This window comes from Pithys albifrons, chromosome Z, assembly GCF_047495875.1.
Source record: "Pithys albifrons albifrons isolate INPA30051 chromosome Z, PitAlb_v1, whole genome shotgun sequence".
Classification (NCBI taxonomy): Eukaryota; Metazoa; Chordata; class Aves; order Passeriformes; family Thamnophilidae; genus Pithys; species Pithys albifrons.
In genome coordinates, this window is record NC_092497.1 from 64,378,788 (window position 1) to 64,404,517 (window position 25,730).

General features: G+C 39.8%; 1 protein-coding gene across 1 annotated transcript in view; it reads left to right on the forward strand.

Moving 5' to 3' along the window:
• SMARCA2 (SWI/SNF related BAF chromatin remodeling complex subunit ATPase 2) overlaps positions 1 to 25,730 on the forward strand; it is a 127,698-nt gene that overhangs the window by 77,491 nt on the left and 24,477 nt on the right. The window contains exons 27-28 of the mRNA XM_071581487.1: positions 795 to 872; positions 3,753 to 3,971. Of these exons, the coding sequence (XP_071437588.1) occupies positions 795 to 872; positions 3,753 to 3,971 (297 nt within the window). The remainder of the gene's footprint in view (positions 1 to 794; positions 873 to 3,752; positions 3,972 to 25,730) is intronic.

Below are 25,730 nucleotides of genomic sequence, written 5' to 3' on the forward strand. Positions count from 1 at the left end.
GCATTCTATAATCCTATTACACTGGGTTCAAAACATGAGTTTTCCTGAAGAGTTATAGGCCTCTAGCATACTGTAATAACAGGTCCAGAAAACCCTGTGAAGGATTCACTCTGTAGTTTTATTGTTTCGAGTGATGTGTTGTCTGAGCTTTTGCAGTAAATCAGGGAAGGAAATTGAAGTTGCGGACTCTGATTGTGTTAAAATGGGTATGATAACTGTTCAGCGTTAACAGTTTTCATTGAATGCTACAGTTGTAAATTGTTTTTCCAGTATCTGTTTCAGTCCTTATGAAAGAATTGATTTTGTCTGAAGTAAAATTTTCACATCTCAATTTGCAAGCTGGCAATGGTCAAGAGAAAGGAATTCAGCAGGGTTATTTTCCAGTATAAAGACATGTTTAATTTTTTTCATTTAATCATGGCTTTTTTGTTCTCCTTGCTTTGACAGAAAAGACCTCAAAATGTAGAATGGTATATTTGGAGATATATTTTAACCAAAGTACTAACTGTACTCCTGACGCAGGAAAACTACAACTCAAATTTTGCTGGTTGTGTATTTGTTCATTTCCTCATTCTTGAATTATGACAGTGGTAATAAGTTCCAGTTGTCTCCCTAATTATGCCTGTTTTGTCTTACTTCTAATAGCTGAACATTTTAAATGTTTGGTTTCACTTTTGAGTGTTCCACACATGTTGTCAGAGAGGGAGAGTCAGTGAAGCACTGACCTGGTGGAGGCTGTTCCTTCAAGTTGCATGTAACTTCTTTGTAATAATTTTATCCATCTTTGTAACCAGGAGGAGGATGAAGTGCCTGATGATGAGACTCTGAATCAGATGATTGCTCGACGTGAGGAGGAGTTTGATCTCTTCATGGTAAGGATGATATGATCATAAGTAGATTATCTAGTGTTTTTAACTAAGGTCTTAACCTTTTGTCATTCAAATTTTGGAAAACTTCATTGAAGCAATAGGCTTTATTTACTTGCATTGTTTATCTGAGGAAATAAGTGTAGTCTGCTTAAACGCACAGTTCCTCACGTGACAGAAAGACTTCAGAGATCCTTGCTGTCAGTACAGTGGAACAGTGACAGTCTGGAGGAAGAATCTGACACAACCTGAGAAATTCATAGTGCAAAAGTAATAGTCACAGTTTGGCTTACTGATTCTACAGCATACTTCTGCTATTCAATATTTCTTCCTCCTTTTGGGCTTTGATGGTATCAAAGACAAGTACATGAACATAACAAGATAGTAAATTAGTACATTTACCATGTTGTTTTCTTGGCGAGTTAGCTGGGCTTTGATGGTGGTTTTGTTAAGGGCCCAGTTGGCTGCATCTCCTCCTGCTACAGCTGTTGAACAGTTACCAAAATGAGCCAGTGACAGTAGTTCAAATGTGAGCCACTCATTTTTGTTAGTACTTCTCTTTTTGTTGCTACTACGGCACTGATGGAAAAATTATTAACATGTCTGTGTTAGGCATGGCTCTTGCTTCATTAAATGTTACCTCAGAAGAACCGAAATCTGTAAAGCCAGGCTGCACAGAAAATGTGTGCTTACAAACTCCTGTCTTTTTAAACTTCCCATCAGTGATTTGGGTGTAAAGAGATTTACATGACAGAAACCAAGAGGTGGCTATTTAATCCAAAGCTCTAAAGAAATAATTCATAGAATCATAGAAACATAGAATCTATTGGGTTGGAAAAGACTTCCAAGATCATCCAGTCCAACCCTTGGTCCAACTCCAGTCCATTTACCTGATCATGGCACTCAGTGCCACGTCCAATCTGCGTTTAAAAATCTCTAGGGATGGTGAATCCACCACCTCTCTGGGCAGCCCATTCCAATGCCTGATTACTCTCTCTGTAAAGAATTTTTTTCTGATATCCAGCTTAAATTTCCATCTGAGGTACTGACTGAACATACCCTGAATTCTGTGAAAGTGGATTTGCTGCCGGAAGTAGAAGAGCTTCTGAGTATTTCTGCTTCTTCAGACCCAGAAGGAAAGAACTAATCTATGGATAGAAAGTAGATGACGAATTTGTCTATTAGCAGGCATTTCTACAACTTCATCTTTTAGTATTAAATTTGAAGGATATTAACATAAAAGAGTTGAGGTGCCTAGTGTAAAGACAGCTTTTAGCATTGTGTGGGCTGAATTTATGTGTTGCATTTTAATTGACATGGAAGTTTTTAAGGGACAGTAAAGAGCTGGATCTGGTTGTAGGTAGTAAAAATTTGAAAAGGGAAAACTAACATGCTTTGAAATCCAGAGTTTGAAAACAGTAAGACAGGAAGAATGAAGTTAAATATTAATGGCTATGAAATAATTTTAATCATTAATTAAAAAAACACTTTCATTTTGGTAAACTAATTATAAAAGAAAAATTTGAGAGGAAAGTTGGGCTGTCAAGGCTGTGTGTCTTTTTATCAATATTTCAGGTCTTGTGTAGTCAGATAAAGAGCACAAAGGTAGGTTTTATTCTCCCTACCTTAGTGGTACCTCTGCTGCCTCCGAGATAATCACTCTGAATTCATGTGTGTCCATGTCTTGGCTAGGGCTGTAAAAGGATGCTATGTCTAGTTGGCCTCCTGTGTTAAGTGCAGCATCCTGCACACAGGAAGGGGTTTGCACACAGTTGAATACACTTTTTATGAAGGTGTTCTGGCCAAAGCAGTAACCTGTTACAATGCTACAGCCAATTCTGATGTCAGTCTATTTGTTATTTTTTCAAATACGAAAATTAAATGCTTAGTGACCATCTGTTTGTTTTCTCTGCTTAGCAACTAATTAATGAGTGTTAAGTACTGTATGACTCTACAAAAAGCCTATTTGAAACAGCTATTCATATTACCTGATTTGGGCACTTCAGAAAATGCAGTGGGGATTCACAGGACCATAGGAAGCTGGGTCAGCATACAGTCAGTAGAGAGAGGTGAAGGCTTCCCTGAGAGAATTATAAAGCACCTCACTGATGAGTCTACAGTAGGTCATGGGAATGTATCCTCAGTATCCAAATATGTTTTCTGAGTTAAGTTTTTTACCACATTCGAAATTAATTTGTATGATTATTTAAATTTCAACTGATAGTCTTAATGTTACCTTCTAATGTTCTTGACATTTCACTTAAACTTATCTGATATTTTTGTGTTTGGATTTTTGTCTGGTACAGCAGTATGATCAGGAAAAATTCAGATTTAAGCATGTTGGCTTTCTGGCACTGCATGGGCAAACTTTTCTCTGAATTAATTAATTCTCTTTTGATTCTTGTTTTCTAATACCAATTTTAAATTTTCTTCTTCTGATATTCAGAGTCACAAAACTGGTGTGTTTGCAGTTATTCTTTTTAGTTACATAATAATAACACCTTATGGGGACATTATGAGGGAATGATTAGTATTTGCAGATCACATACAGAAATACACAGACCTGTGCAAATAAGGAGTTGTTGTTTAATTAACAGAACACAGCAGTGTTCTTGTGATCTGCTTTTTGTCATCTGGCTGCTTAGTTGTCTTAGTTATATCAGTGAAAGCTAGTTATGGGTTAGACAGTATGACTGAGAATTAATGATCGTGTTTAGCCTCTTCTTTTTGTAGTTGCAGTTTAGAAGTGGTTTGGAGTATCATGAAAGGGCATGATACTGTGAAGGACTTGGTTTAAAGTTCAAGTATCATTAGATAGCTAAGCATTTACGTGATACTTCAATTATTGCCCTTAAAACTGTTACCATTTCCCAACTGCCATTGCAGCGTATGGACATGGACCGTCGCAGGGAGGATGCCAGAAACCCTAAGCGTAAGCCACGCTTGATGGAGGAGGATGAATTGCCATCCTGGATTATTAAGGATGATGCTGAAGTTGAAAGGCTTACATGTGAAGAAGAAGAAGAGAAAATATTTGGAAGAGGATCCCGTCAACGCAGGGATGTGGACTACAGTGATGCTCTCACAGAGAAACAGTGGCTGCGGGTAGGCCATGCCTTTTGGTAGATTGGTTGGGTTTTTATATTTGAAAGTTACTCATTTGTGGTGGTTTGGGGTTTTTTTGAAGACTGCAGTAGCAAGAACATAATATAGTGATTAGGGCTGAAATATCCTTATTTTTCAGCTTTTGGTGACATGTTGAAGGCATAAAAAGGTTTTGAACCTCACTGCAGAAACTTACATCACTGTTTGTAAGTGCTGAATCAGGACTATGGTAGCATTCAGTTGGAACTATTCTGTTGCCATAGATCTTGACATATTTCTTACATCTTCAGACACTTTCATAAGTGTCATCTTTCAGATACATGAAGAATTCTTACCTGGTAGAGAAGACTGTATATATTACAACTTTCTGTGTTGCAGAAGCTTACTATGTTTTTACATACCTGAATGTAACCTTTTTTAGAATTTGGAAACTTTCACATAAGTTTTCTTTCTCTCAGACTATTTCATTTGCAAGTCTTGAGCATTTTTTGGCTCCACTGGGATCAAAACACTTGAGAAATGGTTTAAGTACTTAAGACCTGAAAGCAAGTATTTTAAAGTTAACTCATACAAAATGTTGAGGATTCTTGCTGTTTTGTGAATGTGAAATGCTCATGAGTGAAATGCATGTGTCTCTTCAGACTGGGAGTAAATATGGTAAGGAGCGTGGTAAGGATTGATTGTTGGAAGGTCTGTCCAGAACCAGGAAATTCAGTAACATTATAATTTCCAAAACTTACAGATGAAGCATTTTAAGAGCAAAACTAAGCTATGTCATTTGACAGCGTAAGTTTTATTGTAGAATTACAGCCAATACCAACATGAATATACAATGTAGTCTTTGTGTATAATTTACTAAAGATGGGTAACACTCTCAACCTACTTAGTTTCAAACACAGTGTTTGTGGGACTGCATTGTGTAATACTGTGATAGTGGCTAATCCAGACTGTGCTGCCTGAGGGAGAAAATCTTTGAATTATACATCAGCTGAAAATTTAAGCAAGTCTCTGAAACTACAGGAGTTTGATGCTTGACCTTTTCAATTAGTCTGTGGAGAAGAAAAACCTAGAAACATAATCTGCATTTTGGGTTCTTGAACATTCACCTTATCCTACAGTGGAAGTACTTACAGTATATTTCTGTGTCATGCTTACAGTGTACATCTACTCAAGTTCATTTTAAGCTAATTCTTTTTAATGATGGATACTCTTAGCTGTAGCAACATAGAAGTTTGCTTTGGCTTTCATGTTCTGTGTCTTAATTTGGCTCTAATATTTGTGTTAAGTCCTTTATTGTAAAAACGGCAGCCCTAAAAGAAATCATCCCTCTTCCTACTGCTGAAGCATCTAGTTCTGGGTCATTTATGATAGACGTTTTTCTGACCTGTTCTTCTAGACATTCCTGAGCAGTGAATTTAGAACTCCACAGGGAAGTGTTTATAACTGTTTGGCTTTCTCTTATATTTTACCTGAATTTTCTTAATTGGTTCTTGTCCAAGTAACTGCTCCTGCAGAACAGGTTATTAATGTGGGGGTTTTTAACATTTTGTGTCATAGAAGAGTTGTCTCCCTTTTTAGTAGATTCCTAAGATTAACAAGGACTGCTTGTACATTCTTTCCCCATAGTTCCTGTTTTCTAGATCTCTTGATTGTTTTCACTGATTTCCCCTAGTTTTTCTGCGTGTGACTGAAGTCTTTCTGTAAGTTTGGTCAAAAGCTAGACATCAGAATTCCAGATGCAGCCTCATTTGAGTAGGGAGAAGTTGTTTTGCATAAGTTCTATGATAGTTACACCTCATAATCCAGTATTTCATTTTCTTAATGTGAAAGGTATTGCTTCATGTTAAATTTTGATGCAGTGTAAGAACTTCATCCTTCTCTGTGGATCTATTTCCTTGCCAGCTTTTCAAAATCATGTTTCATGTAGTCAATCTTTTCTTCCTGGTAAGAGGATTTAGCATGTGTCCTCGTTGAATGATCCCCAAGTTTTCTTCACCGAAATTACTCTGAATTTTAAGCCTGTTCTTAGGTGAATTTCTGGTCAGCTTGGTATTCTTTTGAGATTTAAGTCATACCTTCTTTCTAAAGACACTAAAAATACTGAAAATGCTGGACCATTTGATGAAGACTCCTCAAGGACTACTGTGAAAACAATTTCTTATCAGGTCTTCACATACTTGATAACAGTTGTTTTTCTTGATTGCTTCTGATACTGTTTCATGAGGCCAAGTTAGAAGCATTGCTAGTCAATGTGGTAGATACACTTTTTCACCATGGCTTGTTATTCTTTTGAGAGAAATTATTCTCCCTTCTCTCTATTGAGTTGTTAAGCACGTTTTCAAATTAGCTAAGTTAACTTAAGCTAGATTGCTTCACAGTGCATTGCAGTCACTATACATAATTTAAAACAGGTGCGCTTAAGGGTGTGCAGAAACAAATGCAAGAGTAGGAACTACTAACACTTTTTAGACTCCTTTCATTTATAGCATAAAACTGCTTACGCATGTTCAGTATAAAGCTCCTGGTTGGGGTAGGTAGTGAAATGTAAGAAAATTTTTCTGAGTTTTTTTCATTATCTTTTCCATATGTGTAAAACAGTCTTTGTCACAGCAATTGGTCTCTCAGCAGAATCACTTTCATGTCTTCTTTGAGAAAGTGTTTGATAATTCTGTAATGACACCTCTAGAAAACATAATAATTGTCTACAACATATTCAAGGGAATATTTTACTAATATAAACATGAAAAACATTGTGGTATATAGTTTATCAGCACTTGTATCCTGTGCTTTTGCCACTGTAACCTGTAACAGTGTCATGCATATTGGATGAAAACTGTGAAGTGTTTCACGTTCACTTGGATGCAGTGAACTAGTTACATTACTACCACTGATAAAGTTGAAAATAAAAATTGAAATAAGTAGAAGTAGTGAGTTCTGAATTGAGTGATACTTTTATGCATAAGATACCCTTTTAACCATGTCCTGTGTCATGCCAGTCTCCAAAGGTATGTCTATTTTTATTGCAGTATTACAGAGGGAGATTTATTTACCAGCCGCAAGGGATGCCCCTTGTTTTTTTCTCCTGCTGTGACTGCTGTAACAGTTTTATAACTATCTTCTCACAGGGATTTCTAAGTAAAACTTTGCATTTCTGACCAGTAAGTCAGTTTCATAGTGTCAGTATCTAGTCCTCATTTGTGTCTTGCGGAGCTGACCAGATCTTTTCCAGGGAGTTTTGCCTCATTGAGCAGCCACAGCTCTTACTGTGGAGATAGTTACCTGCTCCTTTTCATTAGATCCTGAACAACCTGCTGATATAACTAACACTGAAGAGTGTAGTTCCCCATAGCATCTGCCATACACCTCATGCTTGCATGTGTACTGACCAAGTATGTCAGCTCCCTTCATGCTGGGAGGTCAAGTACCTGAGTTTGGAAGCAAGGGACTAAATAACTACAGAAGCCAAATCTATGATCACAGACAGTGACATTTAGTGACATTATGCTGCTGCCCTGAACAGCCTGTAATGCACTGCCAGTCTCCCAGGAATGTTCTGAGACAAAAACAGGCCTCATCACTAGCTGTCGCTGCAGCCTGCTGTTCTCTAAGTGTTGGCATGACAACTGTATTTCCCTAAAAAAAAAAATTCTGGAAGGAGGAGTTTGCTCTGATTCTACAAAGCATTTATATTCTGGAAGAATTTCAGGGACAGAATCTGCACCACTCCAAACAGAACTGCAAAATACTTTGCTGGATCCCCTGCCATATTATTTTCTAGAGGGTCATCTGCTAAGAACTCTATTGCTTAGGACAGGCTTCAAGAACTAAACAATTTTTTTGATCAGTTACAAGATCCCCAAGACAGTTGAATCTGGTTTCAGCTTCTCATTCAACTTAATTGCTGGGTAGATGACATAAATAAAGTTTTAGTCTGTAATTGTATAGCTAATTTGAAATAGCTTTGCTTTTTGTCCAGGGAAACATATCTGAGTACAAAATTAGCAGTATCTCATTTACTTCATGCAGACATGGAAAAGTAATGCTTGTTTTGCTGATCTAAAAATTGTAAGTGAAATTCAGATATTTGGTTTGTAATTAGTCCATCTTAGTTAAAGAAAACCAGTGGTGGCTTTCACACATACAGAATATCTGGTGAATAGTGTTTAACATAATCGTTACATAAATTATTTCTATGTTTACTAACTAGGGTTATGTTGCATAATAAATCAAACTACCTAGCAGAAAATTGTTAGGTGTGTTTTCAAATGTTTTCTTGTCAGATGGAACTTTATAGAAGTTTTTGATTTTATACACACTCTATACGGACTCTAATGGTCTGTTAGGTTAGTTTTGACCATAGAGATAGTAAAGATGGGCCAACTTGTTGCTACAACTTAGATGAAATTACTAAAAGTTTTTCAGGAAGATTTGTGTCTTTTCAGAGAGCTTCACTTTTATGTATACAACTTCAGAATCAATACTAGGAAGATATTCTAAGACATGGTTTTGTAAACTGTGATGGTGGAATTTGATTTTACAGTAGTCTTCATTAAGATACTGAAATAGCTGAATGAAAAATTAGCATTAGATTCTAAAACTGTTTCTGTCTATATTGAAGGCTGAAATTCTGAGGATAAAAAATTAACTTTTTACCCAATACATAGTTGATGGATGTGGCTCATGTAATACCCCTGCACTCCTGGTTTTCTCTCTTCATTAATCCTTACACCATTTTTGGTTACAATTGGAGTTTCCTGACTTGCTGCTAAAGCTGTTTAACAGTCAGGTAAAGTGACTAGCCCAGGACATCTGAAGTTGCATTCTGATCTAAACTCTGCTTTGTAGTGTTGAATTGCAGATCCGTTGAATTTGTTAAGCTGTATGGGGAAACAAGTCTGTGACTGGAGGCTTAAAAAGTCCACCATCCCAGAGTGTTGTCTGTTCTGTGACCAGCGATGATCAGAATAGTCCAGGTACTATTTTCTAGTGTGCAGTTTGAGGCTGTTAAGTTTTATGCATGTAGAAGCTGATTTTTTAAATTTTTTTTTTAAGGATTAGAAAGTTGGGAGGGCAGTTAAATGCCTCCCTGACATCCGATCCCGGAAGCTAAGCAGGGTCAGCCCCGGATTAGTACTTGGATGGGAGACCTCGTGGGAAATGCCGGGTGCTGTAGGTTCTAGTCCTGAGGACTTCACTGGCACTGTCCAAGCTCACTCGGCCGTGGCAGATGAACCTCAGGACTTAAACGGTGGGGCCAGTTCTGCGCACGCTGAGCCTCACCTAAAATCCACTGCGCAGGCTGGAAGGGCACACCCACGTGGGGACAGCCCTTCCCAAATCTTAGTTCGCGAAGCCGAACCACACACACACACACACACACACACACACACACACACACACACAAGAAAGTTGGACGTGACTTTAGGCCTCACTGAACCAAGTCATTATGTTCTGCATATTACTATGTATCTTTCATGTACTTTTCATTCAATTCAGAATCTACTTATTGAAAAAAATAGGTAGTTTTAAGTTCCAGTGAAATTAAAACTATGAAGCAATTTAGATGAAAGGGATTTTTTTGGCTTTTCATGGATGAAGGGAATTTAAATGCATCTGCTTGATGTCTTTGGTTCTCTATTTTGACAAGATGGCTTTGTTAGTATATGAAGAAAAAAAAGCCTGATTTACACTCTAGGTGATCTTCTCAGAATGCAAAATCAGAATTGAGAGTAGTAGTTTGGAGACTGAAAAAGTACTTCGAAATCCTTCTTCAATATTTCAGAGATATTCTCCATAAAGTAATTTTTAGTGTTTAAAATCTAACTTTTTTGCAAGGTACATAGCCATACTTTCATATTATTCTTTTTCAGTCTGTGATTTTGACTATACAATGTTACTTGTAAAGTAACATAACAAATACTGATGTAATTTCAACTGGAAATGTGCATCTGTTTCCCCCTAGAGAAATTGGAATAGTAATGACATATAAGTGCCTTTCTGTATTTTTTTAAAAATGTGAGGAGTATTGTTAGTATTAGACTAAAATAAACTTCATTTTCTTTGAAATAGCTGTATTTTATGACACCATAAGTTTATATAGCCTGGAAGCTGTGAGGTAAATCTTTTGCTTTCAGTATTTTTTGTATTACTACTGGTTTGAATGCAAAATTTTGCCTGAAAAAAAACGAATCCTGTGGTTAAGATGCCAGAAATACTGTTCATGTGAAAAGTCAAAATTCAAATCAGCTGCTTGGAGGAGAGTGAGGGCAGACCTCATCGCAGCCTGCAGCTTCCTGAGGAGGCGAAGAGGAGGGGCAGGCAGTGATCTCTTCTCTGTGGTGACCAGGGACAGAACCTGAGGAAATGACCTGAAGTTACATCAGGGATGGTTTAGGTTGGGTATTAGGAAGAGGTTCTTCACACACAGAGTGGTTGCCACTGCAACAGACTCCCCAGGGAAGTGGTCACAGCACCAAGCCTGAGTCCAGGAAGCATTTGGACAGTACTCAGGCACATGGTGTAACTCTTGGGTGTCTTGTGCAGGACCAGGAGTTGGAGACAGTGATCCTTGTGGGTCTCTTTCAACTCAGGATGTTCTGTGATTCTAAAACAAAACCAGCTATTAAATAATTTACAAATAATTTACAAGAAAAGAAGTCTGCCTTAAAAGTATAAAACATTATTCTTGCTAGGGGCATATGGCTATGGAATGACAAACAGCAAACATTTTAATACTTAGGTCCACTGCATTGCTTCTCTGACATGCTGTTAAAGGTTCAAACACAGGAAAGTGGTGTTGGGAGGAGTCCCTTGGAGAACTTTTCTCACCCTACCAACACAAAAGTTTAGTCCTTTGAGTGTCAGGACTGAGGACAAAAGATGGCAATGACTTTCAGATTCCAGCTGAATGGTGGGATAGAGGTGAGAAAACGGAACCCCGGCACACCTGGGAGTGAGGAGAGGTTTTTCCCTGTGTGCTGGCTTGACTTTTGGGGCTTTTCTTTGGGCAGTGGCGGAAAAAAGAGCCACTGTTTGCTGGTGAGAGCTCTTTTTCTGGCTCTGCTCTTTGCTTTTCCGCCTCCATCTCTGGGCACCCTGAGCTTCAGAAAGAGAGACAGAGAGAGGAGATTCACGGCTGCTTCGAGACACGCTGCAGACTTTTGTTTTTCTTTCCTGGGGACCGACTTAAACTGCAAGGAGATTCCTGGGGACTATCAACAGTGAGGGAGAGAGAGTGAGAGAGTGAGTGAGAGTCCACTCCTTGTCTCTGCCTTGCTGGGAAAAGACAGACTTCACCTCGAAGCTAGCCGAGGTGTGACACTCTCCATAAATATAAGTGCTCCAAGAGGAATCTACCGTTTGGGAGTTGTTCTCTTTTGTTTTTACTTTTGGTGCTGGGGGAGTAGTTTGCTCTGATCTGTTTACAGTTATATCTTTATCTACACACATACATACGTACGTACGTACATACACATATATATATATATATATATGTGAAATAAATTAAATATTGCATTTGCAACAAGGGTAGGAAGTTACTTATACCCTTCCAGGTGTAAATTGTGGCTGAAATATTTGTTCTCTCTGAAAGTATTTTGCCTTGTCATCAGAGGCAAACTGGGAGACCTTTATTTTAGAAGGCCATCTTCTAAAGGCAGACCTGAGCAAGTGGTGGAAAGGTTCACTTCTGGTTTTCATGCAACAGGCATGACAGGAAGAAGTAATTCTTCTGATGGATTGGTACATGCATGCAGGGCTCTGCTCCTTCTATAGAAACACACAACTTAAAGATACCGATTTGTCTCTTGTATGTGAACAAGTGTGGAAGTACTAACATAGCAAATAGGGAAGAATAGGAAAGTTTCAGACTGAATTTCTCAAAACTTATTCAGCCTGAACTGCATGTCATGAATGGCAGTTAGTTTCCTGATCCTCCTGACATACCCTGCTTGATGAGTACAATAGCATACTTCCTTACTCTAAGAGTAAAAATCTTGAAAAAAAAATCTTACTAAATCTTTCCTGTACGCACAACCACGTAATTTTGTCTTGTGCTCAGAAATTGTCATGTTTAGAGTGTTACAAATTACGGTTTCAAGGGTACCCATCAAGTATCCCTTTCAGTTGCCTCTGACAGTGTAATAAAGCATTTTCAGCTGGATGTCAAGCTCAGAACTTCGTTGCTGCTTACAGCTTTACTTCATTTTTCGTATACACAACTATGCTAATGCTAATACTAGTACTGTACTATAAATTATTTTGTTGGGAAACTTCATGTCATCTTAACTCTCATTGGCTTTTCAGGAATCTTTTTTGTATTGTTTGGATAGTGTTTGCTTAGGTAATAGTTTTTGCTTGTCAGATTGTGATTTGCATTGCAATTTATCCCAGAAGTCTAAAAAGACATTCTAGACATAACTGTTCATGTTAGATTTTTACTTTTAGGCTGTGATATGCATGTTAAAGGGTAACTGAGATTTTCTCAGCAAGTTATCCAAAGTTTGATTTCATTTCATTTCACGCAATCTTCCTCCAAATTCTTCTAAATTATTAAAAAAATGACATTGGAATTGTTATAAAGGACTACCTACTACTGTTTATTTTCGCCTCTGCATGGCAAGTGAATATTCTCATCTCTTAGCACATTATTTTTCTTATACCTTTTTATGTGTTTCCCATTTGTAGTTGGCCTCAGAGTACCTACATTAACAATAATAAATCTCTAAACCAAATTTTCTGTGCTATTGGAAAAATCCTTAAGCTGTTTTCTGTGATTAAAGTAGATACAAGAGATCTATGAGCATCTACTGAAAAATAATTAAACTATAGTAGTTTCAGAAAGCTGTTCATTTTTTCCCCAATTATATTTATTTTTTGCAAGATACTGTATCTGTTTTATTTTCTCAATTTTGCTCCCATTTAGTTATGTTCCAAATTTTAAACTTGTAATAAAAAAGGCGGTTTAAGAATGTGTGGGTTTACTTAAATATAGGAGAGCAGAACATACAGGAGAAAATACTTAATGGAACAACTGTTGGAGGGAGCTGAGTTTACTTCAACATGCATAAAGATGCCACCTTAAGCTTTGTACTATAAACTTCTCATGTTGCATCATTAGGAGCAGTACTGTTTCAGGGCACACATAAAATTTATGCTCACCTGTAAAAAAATAGAAGTCTTTTCTTAGTCTATTTGTCTTTTCAAAAAGAATCCAAACTTCTGCTGCTTTCTTGGGCAGTTAGAAGGCACTACTGAATGTCTGTTTAGTTGAGAGCCAGATAATTCACTTATTCTAAGGTCATAGATGTGGCTCAAAGTGAATGATTTCACACTGGAAATCTGCTAATCATCCCTTTGCGTTTCAGTCCTGAGACATGCTCTTTCCATAGTAGAAAAAATAAAGCATCTTGTTCTTTATAAGAAACATTCTATAAGGTATGGTATCCTGCTGTATGTTGCAGGATGTTGTTACTCTCCCTGAGTATGTCCCAGAACAAGAGCTTGTCATGTCTACTTACCTTTTTTCAGTGCTTAGAATTGTCATTTTTATTTTTACCATAGAAAAAATGCCCTTTGCTGCAGATATTTGCAATATTCACTGTAAGTAAATGTCCTGGAAAGAGGCAAGACTGTGGTTTCTTTGCAAAGAGCTGGTCTGATGAGGGTATAAAAGCCCTGTGTTTATATCAGGTATTTTTCTGATTTAATTAGCATGGTCTTAGAAGAAAAGAAGAGAGGGCGGTCCCGTGATGTAGTGGTGAGCACTCCAGACTCTGGATCACAAGGTCATGAGTTCGAGTCTCAGTCGAGACCGTCTCCTGGCAGTAAATGCCTCCCTGCCATCCCATCCTGTCAGATCTGGGATGCTCAGCAGAGTCAGCCCCGGTTAGTACCGGGGGCTGTGACAGTCCCGAGGACTTCCCTGTCACTGTCCACGCTCGCTCGGCCGTGGCAGATGGACCTCAGGACTGACACGGTGGGACCAGTTCTGTGCACACTGAGCCTCACCTGAAAAATCCACTGCACACCCACGCAGGGAGAGCCCTTCCCAAATCTGCGTTCGCAAAGTTTGGCCATATATATACAGAAGAAAAGAGAGACAAAGTTCTGTGAATCAAGAAGGGCTAGGCCCTGGATTTTTTTTTTTTTAGTAAGTTTTAAAAATACTATATTTCCTATTCTTTAGAATTGAATTTTGTTATTTTTTTCATAAAGAATAAAATCAAACATGAGAAGTCTGTCTTTAGTTGTTAGCCATTATGAGCTGCAAAACATCAGCCACACTGTTAGGCTGCCAGGAGTTGACATTAAAAAGTAAAAATTTCCTACCTTACTCCACAGCAGAAGAATATCATGGTAAAAAAAATCAAAGGCAATGTCAGGGGAAAAGAGAGAAATAAACATGCTCAGAATTACTCAAAAACCTGTAATAGTAACAGTATTTTGTGAAATACAACATAAACAGCAACAGGAAACACATGTCTCAGATGAGAAGTCATTTTATGTAATTACCCATTAGTGGTCAGATGTAGGCACGTTTCTGATTGGTCTTTATATGCACAATCTCATGTGCGAAATAAACAATGTCTTACTTGACTGGGACACAGTAAATTCCTGGAATGCAGAAAAGTTCCTGGTTTTCCGTGGGTTTGGATCTGGCCTTTATTGTTGAATACTGCCTGTTTCCTCCTATTCCGTAGCATTTTCTGTAAGCCTGAGTAGAATGTAGTTTTAACCAGAAATACAACTAAATTGTCTTAAAAATTGTTCCTAAGTTCTAAATTAATTAATCAATTGTAGAAAATGATTAAAAATGGAAGAAAAATAATTTCATAAGGCAATAGAATTATATATTCTTCCAGGAAAAGATTTGAGATCCAAGAATGAAGATCTGAAAGTGAAACCCTCACTACAAACTAAGCTGTGACACACCTGATATTATTTTCCTTCTAAACTCTCAGATGCCAAGGCAATAAAGAAAAGAACATCTCCTGCTGTAGGACACAGTAGTGTTATGCTGTCACCTAAATTCAAACTTGTTAAAGGAATTTAGGAAATCACAAGAAAATAATTTCCCTCACCTCCCCCTGGCACCCATCAGAAAAGAAAAGTTAATGTGTTCATGCAATTGATTTTCCTTGAATTTAGAGGGGACAAAGTGTGACCTGCCTTCCTGCCCCTTATGAGAGAACTGTCCCCTGGGGTAAAGCTCCTAGTGCTGTATGACAGTCTGCACAGAGTAAAAATAGTTTAGTTAGCTTTGAAGAGGCAATGTTCAAATATTTGTTTCATTTTTTAAATTGTCTCCCCGTTTTATGTAGTTCCCCAAACCACAGCCCTAGATTTTTTTTTTCTGCAGGAAGGCAGGTCACACTTTGCGACTAGTCTTCCTGTGTACCCTTGGTGCAGCTAAGAATGGCATGGCAGACACTCTTGGATCATTGACACAGCTCTGTGGCTCAGGCAGCACTAACAGTCTGCCCTGGCTGTGTCTCTCCATGGAATACTGCCTTTGCCGTGAGTCTCCTGCACAGCTACAGGCATTTTCTTTAAAACTAAGCAAGCTATTATATTTTTTTAACATATTTTTCTCGAACACTTTCATTTCAAAACTTCTCGAACACTTTCATTTAAAAACTTGTTGAAGACTTTCATTTTAAAATGTTGATATTCTTAAACTTTATTGATTTTATTTAAAAATGGAAACTTCTTTCCACTCCAATATAATGAACAGATGGACTTGTTAAGCCACACCCAAGAGTCACTTACTCAGAAAGACTGACTAGAGATTTGGGCGGACATTACACTAATACTGCTGTGCAGATACATAAACTGTTTGAAAACATGGAGAAATTAAACTGACTCTAAGGTTGTTATTTTGCCAGCTTCTGCATTCTTCACTCACACTATTATGCTACAGGAAGGTCCAGATTGTGCAACTTTTACTGATGCTGGTGAACCTACACTCGCAGCATAACCCCAAAAGAGTCACTGGCTCAATGTATTAAATATCTAAGCCCCACTCTTGGGCAGGTGTTTAGTTATTAGCTTGTAGGTGGTACCCTCTGCACAGGCTTTAGTCTGAGCTTAAACACAGTGATGAGGAAACTGACCTAGAGTAATGGTACAGCATAAAGGTTCAATTCTTGTTTTGCTTAAAAAACCCACCTTCCTCCCCCCAAACACAAAACAAAACTCTGTACTTAAGGGAAGGGTAAGGGACACGACAGTCTGACAGTGCACTGAATGTGTCAGAAGCCTTCTGCTTTGGCAAATCCTAGTGAACATGGCACACATCTTCAAAAGCACACAGCTGAGTGGAGCAGGCACAGTGAGCCATCATCTTTAGCCTGCTGATGGAGCTGAGTCTACCATGTCAGTGCATCATCACCGCTCCTTACGCTACACACAGTAAACTCACATGTTCTTCAAGTATTGCATCATTGGTCACTCAGGAACTAGAAATGCATATGTACAGAAAATCCCTATGACATTTTCAATTACACTAATTATTGTGCACAGATAGCCATGGCTTTTTGAAAGAAACTCAACCATTAATTTATCCCAAGTCATGTAAATGACAAAGCACCCTTTTCAGAGCATAACTCTATATTGCTTTGCCCCAGTTTGCTTGGTCTGCTGGAGAGTGTTTGGTCTGTGTTGATGGTAAGAGAACTCTAATTGAAAAACACAAACATATACAAGGATAACTCTTCCCCCCAGTGGTCTTTTTTGTCTCACCTCCTCCCAGCTGTAGGCACTGGCTGGTCTTCTTGGCTTTGACAGGTCCACAAGCCCTGGCAGGACAGACACCTCCACCAGTCTGGATGCCCTCTGAGCTCCAAACACAGTTGGAGTCACATCAACAGTTTGTCAGTGATTTCATGACCTACCCTGATGTAACTCCCAACACACCAAGCACAATCTCACTAATGCTCTCTGCGAACTGGTACAAATCCTGGTGGGAGCAGCAGAAGTGCTCTTAATTGCAGGGACAGTGAGGTCCAATATGCTCTGCAGCCATTTACTTTAGAATCATTACAGGAAATTTTTCAAGCACGCCTCAGTGGTGCTGCATTTTAATAATTTCAGACAACACAAGTCACAATGCCCAACCCCTTGGCCAGCTGTGAAGGATTTTGCCCAAATCATATAAAATAGATTACATTATATCAAAGGTGCATACTGTTTGAAACACACTGTACATTGTACATATTGGGCAAAAAAACCACAACATCCCAAAGATCTTTTAGTTTGAGACACTTGCAGAGACATCTTAACCTGCCCAGATGCAACTGGACACCACATGGAAAAGACTGAACGTTTCCGCCCACTCTACGAGGCAGAAAAAGTGCATCACTAGTCCTATTCTGAAATCAATTACAGGCATTCACGGAGTGTTGAGACCCATTCTGGGTTCAGCAGGAACAGGACTGGCTTAAATGCTTTGTTGCACTTTATTGGTATGAATTTCCCGGGTTGATGGACACTGCTTTTGTCCCAACAACTGTGCAAGGTAAAATGAAGCAATCAATCAGAAAATGACTACCACAAATGTGCTAGAAACTGAAACACCAAAAAGGCGACGCGCTCACTTTTAGTGTTTTACTCTGTTGAGATTTCTTATTTCTCGTCCAGGCATGCATTCGGCATCTCATGCTATGGAGAAAAACTCAAAACATTCCAGGTTATTAGTAATACAAGGATGTAAAATGATTTGTAAAACAACAAAGCAGACATGATCTCAGCAAACAGTGAGCAGGAAGTTCAGAGGGAGGGTGATCTGGCTCCCTTGTGTGTTAACTTCCTCCACTTACTCTGACCAGGACACTACACCTTCCCCTTCAGCCTCAAAGACTTACTCAGGCTTTTGTATAGTTGGAAGGTTCCACCCTTCTCTACTTGTAAAAGACTGAGCCACTGGCACTGAAGCCCTCGAGCTAAAACAATGAATTCAGGGTACAACCATTAGGTTCTATTATGTGACCTCTAAAGACCGTATCTCCTTTGGAAAAGACAGCTTATCTCTCTGTTGCTTATCCTCAAATGCTTTTTAAACGCTTTTGCTTTGAACTACTAACCCTCTGTAGTCCGAAGACAAAAACAATTACATTTCCACCCAAGCCACAGCCACAAGCAATGGCCAGGGCAATCAAGTTTGAAGCAACAACATCTAGGCCCTTCACTTCAGTTGCCAAGCAAAAACCACTTTTTTTTGCAACACCGAACAGCAATCTGTTTGCAATGTCAGATTTTACAAAAAAGTTTTTACCATCCGTTTATTCTACTTTCTTTTGCTGAAACTTTGTTTTCACCATACTCACAGTTATCCACAAAAATACGAAGAATTTCTGTATTTACCCAGGCACTCCTCTCTCCAGTTCACCAAAACCCCAACATCCTTGTAAACGACTCACAGCTCCCTTCTGAACAGAGAACGCTTTACACACACACACGCACGCACACGTTCCCCAGGCACTTTCTTCTGCACAATTCCAGCACTCGCTCGGAATGAGGCGTCTTCCCGTCCATAGCCGGGGGAACGGAGAGACCGCCGCTACCGGCTTGGCTTTAGCACATCTGCCGCCTGTTCCCTGCCTGGCCCCACACTCGACGGAGTGCCCTTCCGGGGCGCCGGGAGCGGGCACGGTTCGGGGCCTCCCCTAGCATGGGAGCGGCGCCTCAGCCCGCCTGGCACAGCCCTCAGAGCCCCCTGTGGGCGCCGAGGGGCCCGCGCTGTCCACAGTGCCCGACACCCGCGGGGCGCCGCCTCCAGCGCTGGCCCCGAGCGCAGCGCAGCCCGGGGAGGCAGCCACGGCCACTGCCGCCAACACCCCGCCACCCCAGAACTATTTTTAAAGGAAACCCCTCTTACAGTTCCCCATCTGGTCCATGGGGAGGGGGTAAATAGTTCAAAGGGTCCAATTTCTCCTTTTTTCTGTTTCCCTCACCTTGACCAATTTCTGCCTCTCACACACACATTCCGCCAATCAAGAAATGCCCCATAATTTGGCCAGTAAATAATGAGTCAGGTCTAATTTGAAACATACAAACTAGGATCTTTTTCCTAGATCCTTCCCCTGAGCGCAACACACACCACCTCGCCTTAGAACCTGGGCATTATCCCCTCCGGGCTCTTGGGATATACGCCCGGGGTGGAGTTCTCTGACTCCCACCCCTCAACCCCTGAGACTCCCATGACTCAGTTTCCCTGCAGGACTTCTCCCGCCCTACTCCCAGCTGCCCCAAGCAGTACTTACCAGCCTCTGTTCCTACCTGGGTCTCGTGCGTGAGTATTATCAGCTGCCACGGTAAACTTAATAACCATTTGCTTGCTTGCTTTCTCTTCTCCTTCCCTGTTTTTGTTTTGAGAGTCCCCGGTCCGAGTCCTTCCTGCAGTCCCCACGGGGCAGGACACCAAGACATGGTGCAGGGTGTACCTCCCCGGTCTTTGATGTCCCACCTCTCAGGGCCAGAGGTCGAGAAATCCCGGACGAACGCCCTCAAATTGTGAGAAATGCTCACATTTACCAATAGAATTTAGAGGGGACAAAGTCGTCAAAGCAAAACTAAACTCTTATTTAACAGATTCGGCCGAACCGGGTCTGTCTCTTTCTGCCCAAGAGACAGACCCAGAACAAAAAAAAAAAAACCCAACTTTTTTTACCCTTTCCCGCCCGAAAGGTCCCTGCCCTCATTCCTGTTGGCTCGGAACTGGGGACTCGCAGTCTGGCCCGATTCGCCTGCCTGTCCAAGATCCCCCACCCCCCTCGAAAGGTAGCTTCAGCAAAACCCTAATTCTGTTTCTAACATTAACTTGCATTCTGGCGTGGTTCTATCAGGTCTTTTTGGCATCAGTCGTTAAATCAAAATGCAAGAAAAACCTATTTACAATTTGCATTCTTATTCTCCTTAATGTCTAGTTAAATATACTGGGGTTTCAGTGCAAATGATTAAGCAACTATTAATAATGTTCAAATGGAAACCAGAAGGCAATCTATATTCTCCTGCTTCTTAAAAAGATGCAAATTTCAGTGATGTGAAGATGTAGACCCTGATCAGTGAACACATGGCTGAAGACTCGGTTTCCATAACTGGTGAAAGTTCAGCTTATCTGAGAAGACCATTGTGGGGTGATAACCCTGATTCTAGGTTTGGTTCTAGATTTGTGTTTTAGGTTGTTGTTTCTGGTTAGTAGTTTTCTGTTGTTAAGTCTGTGGTAAACTAGCTTGAGTTCTGTATTGAAACTTAAGTTTGGTGTGCTTGCCTGTAGAGTGTGTTTTGTGCTGGTTTCTTGGGGGGAGGAGGTTTGTCATCAATTAAATACAGTCATGCAGCTAAACATTATCAATGGCATCGCAAAACCCACAATAACCGTCACATACTTGTATTACTGAAAGTTATTTCCAGAGCTGCTATAGAGAAAGTTCTTTCTTGCTATTAAGTGTAATTCTAATGTGTGGAAATTACAAGTAGACCCAGACACAGGAATGTTAGTGGCAAAAAAATAAACAAGGGAAGTGAATTTTTAGGAGATCTTTTTAAGAAGGTGAACTTCAGGATGGAAAGTTGAAGTCTTCCTTGGTTGCCAGATTTAAGCTGAGAACAAATGTAAAATGAAGAGTGGTGGGGTTTCAAACAGAGCAAGAGGGAGGGGAAAAGAAGGATGTTTATTATTAGCTGCCCATAGGGTTCTTTTACTTTTTTCTACTCTTCTAATGTGGTACATGAAAACTTCATTTTTCAAAGCAGTCATGTGTTGTTCATTAATGCACTACTGACATGTTTCTAAGTTTTAAGTGCTTAACAACCTTTAAGCTTAGTGCCTTTCGACCAGTAGTCAGGACAGTGCCCAGTTATTTCTTGTTCCCAGACAAGAAACTACTCTTTCAGAAACTTTGCATAATTGGTTTAGTATTTATGTTCAGGGACCTGGGAAGGTGATTTTTTTCCCTGTTCACCTATGTTTTATATGCTTTCTATAAAAACATTGAGTTTAATTAGCATGCTAGCAAATCTCTTCACGTGATAATGTGAGTTACAGTAGCTCTCTTCCGACTTTGCAAGTTGGAAAGGCACAGGGCACTGATGTTTGAAGGGAAGGGGCAAGTTCTCTGAATGTTCCAGGTTGGAAGTGATGACATTAATAAAAGGAGTACCAGAGTACTTAAAAAAGATTTTAAGGCACTGACCCGATCACTTCATGGAACAGGAGCACAGGTTGTAATTGCCTCAGTTCTGTGCTAGCCGGGATGAATGAGGAGAGGTTTAGGAAAGCCCAGCTTACCAATAGGTGGCTTAGGGGATGGTGCCTGGCAGGGATATGGAGCAGTTCATCCTGAGTGCAGTCACACACCACCTTCAGGGTGGACAAGGGATTAGACCCAGCCAGCATGGGTTTAGGAGGGGCAGGTCCTGTCTGACCAACCTGATCTCTTTTTACGATCAAGTGACCCACCTGGTGGATGAGGGGAAGGCTGTGGACGTGGTCTGTCTGGGCTTCAGCATGGCCTTTGACACTGTCTCCCATAATATACTCCTGGAAAAGCTGGTAGCCCATGGCCTGGACAAGTGTACCCTCTCCTGGATTAAGAGCTGGCTGGAGGGTCGGGCCCAGAGAGTGCTGGTGAACGGAGCTGCATCCAGCTGGCGGCCGGTCACTAGTGGTGTTCCCCAGGGGTCTGTGTTGGGTCCAGTCGTGTTTAACATCTTTATTGATGACTTAGATGAGGGGATTGAGTCCATCATCAGCAAATTTGCTGATGACACCAAGCTGGGAGGAAGTGTCGACCTGCTGGAAGGCAGGAGGGCTCTGCAGAGGGATCTGGATAGACTTGAGAGATGGGCTGATTCCAATGGGATGAAGTTCATTAAGGCCAAGTGCCGGGTCCTGCACTTTGGCCACAACACCCCCCTGCAGCGCTACAGGCTGGGCACAGAGTGGCTGGAGAGCAGCCAGGCAGAAAGGGACCTTGGGGCACTAATTGACAGGAAGCTCAACATGATCCAACAGTGTGCCCAGGTGGCCAAGAAGGCCAATGGGGTCCTGGCCTGTATCAAAAATAGCATGGCCAGCAGGACCAGGGAAGTGATCCTTCCCCTGTATTCTGCATTGGTGAGGCCACACCTTGAGTACTGTGTTCAGTTCTGGGCCCCTCAGTTCAGAAAGGATATTGAGGTGCTGGAGCGAGTCCAGAGAAGAGCAACAAGGCTGGTGAAGGGACTGGAGCACAAGCCCTATGGGGAGAGGCTGAAGGAGCTGGGGTTGTTTAGCTTGGAGAAGAGGAGGCTCAGAGGTGACCTCATCACTGTCTAGAACTACCTGAAGGGAAGTTCTAGCCAGGTGGGGGTTGGTCTCTTCTCACAGGCACTCAGCAATAGGACAAGGGGGCACGGGCTTAAGCTCTGCCAGGGGAAATTGAAGTTGGATATCAGAAAAAAATTCTTTCCAGAGAGAGTAATCAGGCATTGGAATGGGCTGCCCAGAGAGGTGATGGATTCACCATTCCTGGAGATTTTTAAACGCAGATTGGACGTGGCACTGAGTGCCATGATCTAGTAAATGGACTGGAGTTGTACCAAGGGTTGGACTCGATGATCTTGGAAGTCTTTTTCAACCCAATTGATTCTATGATTCTATGATTTCATTAAGATACTATTGGGGAGGGACACAGGAAGAGATCTCATGTCCTGTGCCCATTTCCCATGTTATCTGAACAGCATCAAGCAGACTTACTACATGGCTCCCTACCACTTCTGTTTTGTCTGTCCAGTTTCTTTGACTATAAGTAGTAGCGATAGCTTTCACTATTTCTCAGCTTTCTCATAACCATACTATAATTGTCTCCAATCAAAGGAAAAATAATTACGTATTATGTCATCTAAATGACACAGACCTTAGACACCAAAATTGACTTTATGATGAGCACCTCCATCAATTCACTCAGTGACAGCACTTGAGTTACCTGATTCCTGTAAAATTATTTTAAAACTAATATAAAGTCTACATGATTTCTGACTTGCAAAAGTTAATGGTGAAACAAAACCCAGAGCTGTAGCTCTTAGTGCTTACTTGAGTCTAATTCTGAACTGAAAAGGTATTTAGTCATCATGCTCTGTCATGCTCTGCAGAAGAAGTTAAGAATACATCTATATTGTCCTGTCCTTCAAACAGAGAAACAAAAGTTTGTATTTTATCTTTATTATGTTTCTGTGGTTCTCATGTAGTTGTATCCACGTCCACCCAGAATATTTTCATCTCAAAAGAGCTTTTTTCCTCATGAAAGGGAAAATATAATTGCAAGCAGCAATAAGAAGGCAGACTATCATCTCAGAAGTAACTTGTACTTGCCTCCTGAAAAATACATTTTTGTGCTTGGGAACTGGGGGCTCCTTTTTGGAGGAAGACAGTTTGATTTCTTTAATCTGTGATCACTGTGCTCTTTCTTGAAGTTCTGTTGCCCTTAGAAGCCAGCGTGCTCTTACCTCTTTAGGACTGAAATTGTTTCATTCACATGGCCTGGGTTACAGTAATAAAAGTCAGAAAAACAGGAACATTTTGTCAGTATAAAACTTAATGTGGGGTCCTCATACTTCCACCAAGGCTTATTTGCCTTTCATGACAACTTGCAAAATTTTACATTAAATTTTTATAGCTTGCGTTCAAAAAAATGAGGTGCCCAGACTTTTTGTACTGTTTTGTCCAGTTTTCCAAATGGAAGGAAAGTTTTAAATTTTCATTTGTGTACAATTTTCCTTGACTCTCTTACTGTTCACCTCACTAATCCAGAGGCATTTGAGCATGGGAGATGTCTGTGTTATTTTGCATTCTTGCACAGCCCATCTGTCAGGAACTGGAGATTTGTGCCAGAGATTTCTATCATTATTATACTTAAAAAGGTTTGGAAGGGCATTCTTTTTGGTGTAGCACTCAAGCCCTAGAATCGTGAGCTTGTCTAACAAAGAGCTCAGTCAGATGAGGTATTTGTTGCTGAAACACACATGCTTGGATCCTGTGTGCAGACATACGTACAGGTCATTGATCTACCTGCTGATAATTGATTTATGTGTTACGGTTTTAAATCATCTTTTGAGGCAGAATAAATCATATAGCTTTGGTTTGAAATATTATTGTTTATATACAAAATACAAATTTACCACTTGACAACTAATGTTAAGAGTAATAATAGCAACATTTTTGTACTGCTGGTATTGTCACACTCATTTTCAAGGGGGGTCACTAAAGTTTAAGGAAAACTAGAAGTTGACATTCATGTGTAGAAGTCTTGAAAGCTTAGTATAAATTTAGATGGATTGCTGGTTCAGTAGAAAGTTTAACATTTGTTTGCAGATGTGTAGTTTGCTAAGAATTCATTTGCTACCTGCTAGTTACAAATTTTAAGAGTGCAGAGTATAAGTTAGTTTACTTGGTTTTATTTTTATCATTTGTCTTTACTACATTTGTATATGTAATATTAAAAAAAAGGTTTTCACTTTTGTCTTTTTGTGAATATTTATTTTCAAAAATATTGCTTGCTCTAATTAAGAATTTTAAGCAGAATTCTAAAACAAGATGTTAGTAAACTCTGCAAGGACAGGACCACTGTGATTTTTTTTTTTGTGGTAGAAAAGCTGTCAAGCAAGCAAAAATATAAATATATTGTAGTTAAGCAAACACTTTTTTTCTTAAAGACAACAAAATGCCACTAAAGTTAACAGAATGATAACTTGGTTTGGTTTAGGGTTTCTTTTTAATTTCTTCTAAGTCAGAACAGATTTTTTCATCAGTTTCAATAACCAAAACCTGATCTGTTCACTGTGAAGTAATAGCAATGTATTTTCTGTAATAAATGCATCTTTAAAATGTGTGCAACCTATTTCAGTTTTAAAATCATACATGAAATTTTCTAATTGTGCTGTGATTATTAAAATGCTAACAAGAATCAGTAACTGCACAGCTAAAAATCTAACTTGAATGCCTAGAATAATAAGGGGGGAAATATGACAAGTAGTTGTCAATATTAAAGAATGCTGAAGGAGGAAGGCTTCAGGCCTTGTAATAGGTAGAATGAAACAGCAGATTTCAGTATCCACAATCCTTTCAGTATTAAATTTTCAGTAAAATAAAATCACTTGTATATGAAAACATAGCCTTTCCCCAGCTCTCTTTTTTTTCCTGATCAGCTGATGAAGAGACTAGCAGCTCGCTGCTTTGCTGGCTTGTTAATTTTATCCCCACTAACTGTGATTTCCGATAGCCGGCCTGCTGATAGTGGTAAGGTAAATATCCTTTTTCGTTGCCGTCTTGAAGATTCAGTAGAAGTGCATCACAGGCATGTGTAGGTGTGTAGCACATCAGAAGTCGGTGTTCTCCGTGTTTCAATGTACAACTGAGTGCTTGAGGAGAGCAATGACATTAACTGTTGACAGCCTTGCATGCTGTATTTATTATTAGCTTTTCTAGCTTCCAAGAGATGCAGAGACATTTCCTTTTCTTAATCTTTGTTAGCCTCAGTGGTTTATAGCGCATGTCCTGCTTTAGCGAGATGAATATTAATGAATTTGTGTGCAGGGGGGTTTTTTCCTTATCTTTTCTTCCTAACTCATTACATCTCGAGCCTCCTTCATATTGGTTATCTGAATGCTGTGGAAGCATGATGTAAATTGTCTTTTGATTATTAAGGCCTAGTTTCAGGCTGTCTCTCAGGATTCTGCGTTTGTGTTAGTTCTGTGGATTTGCACATCAGAGGATGCATATGA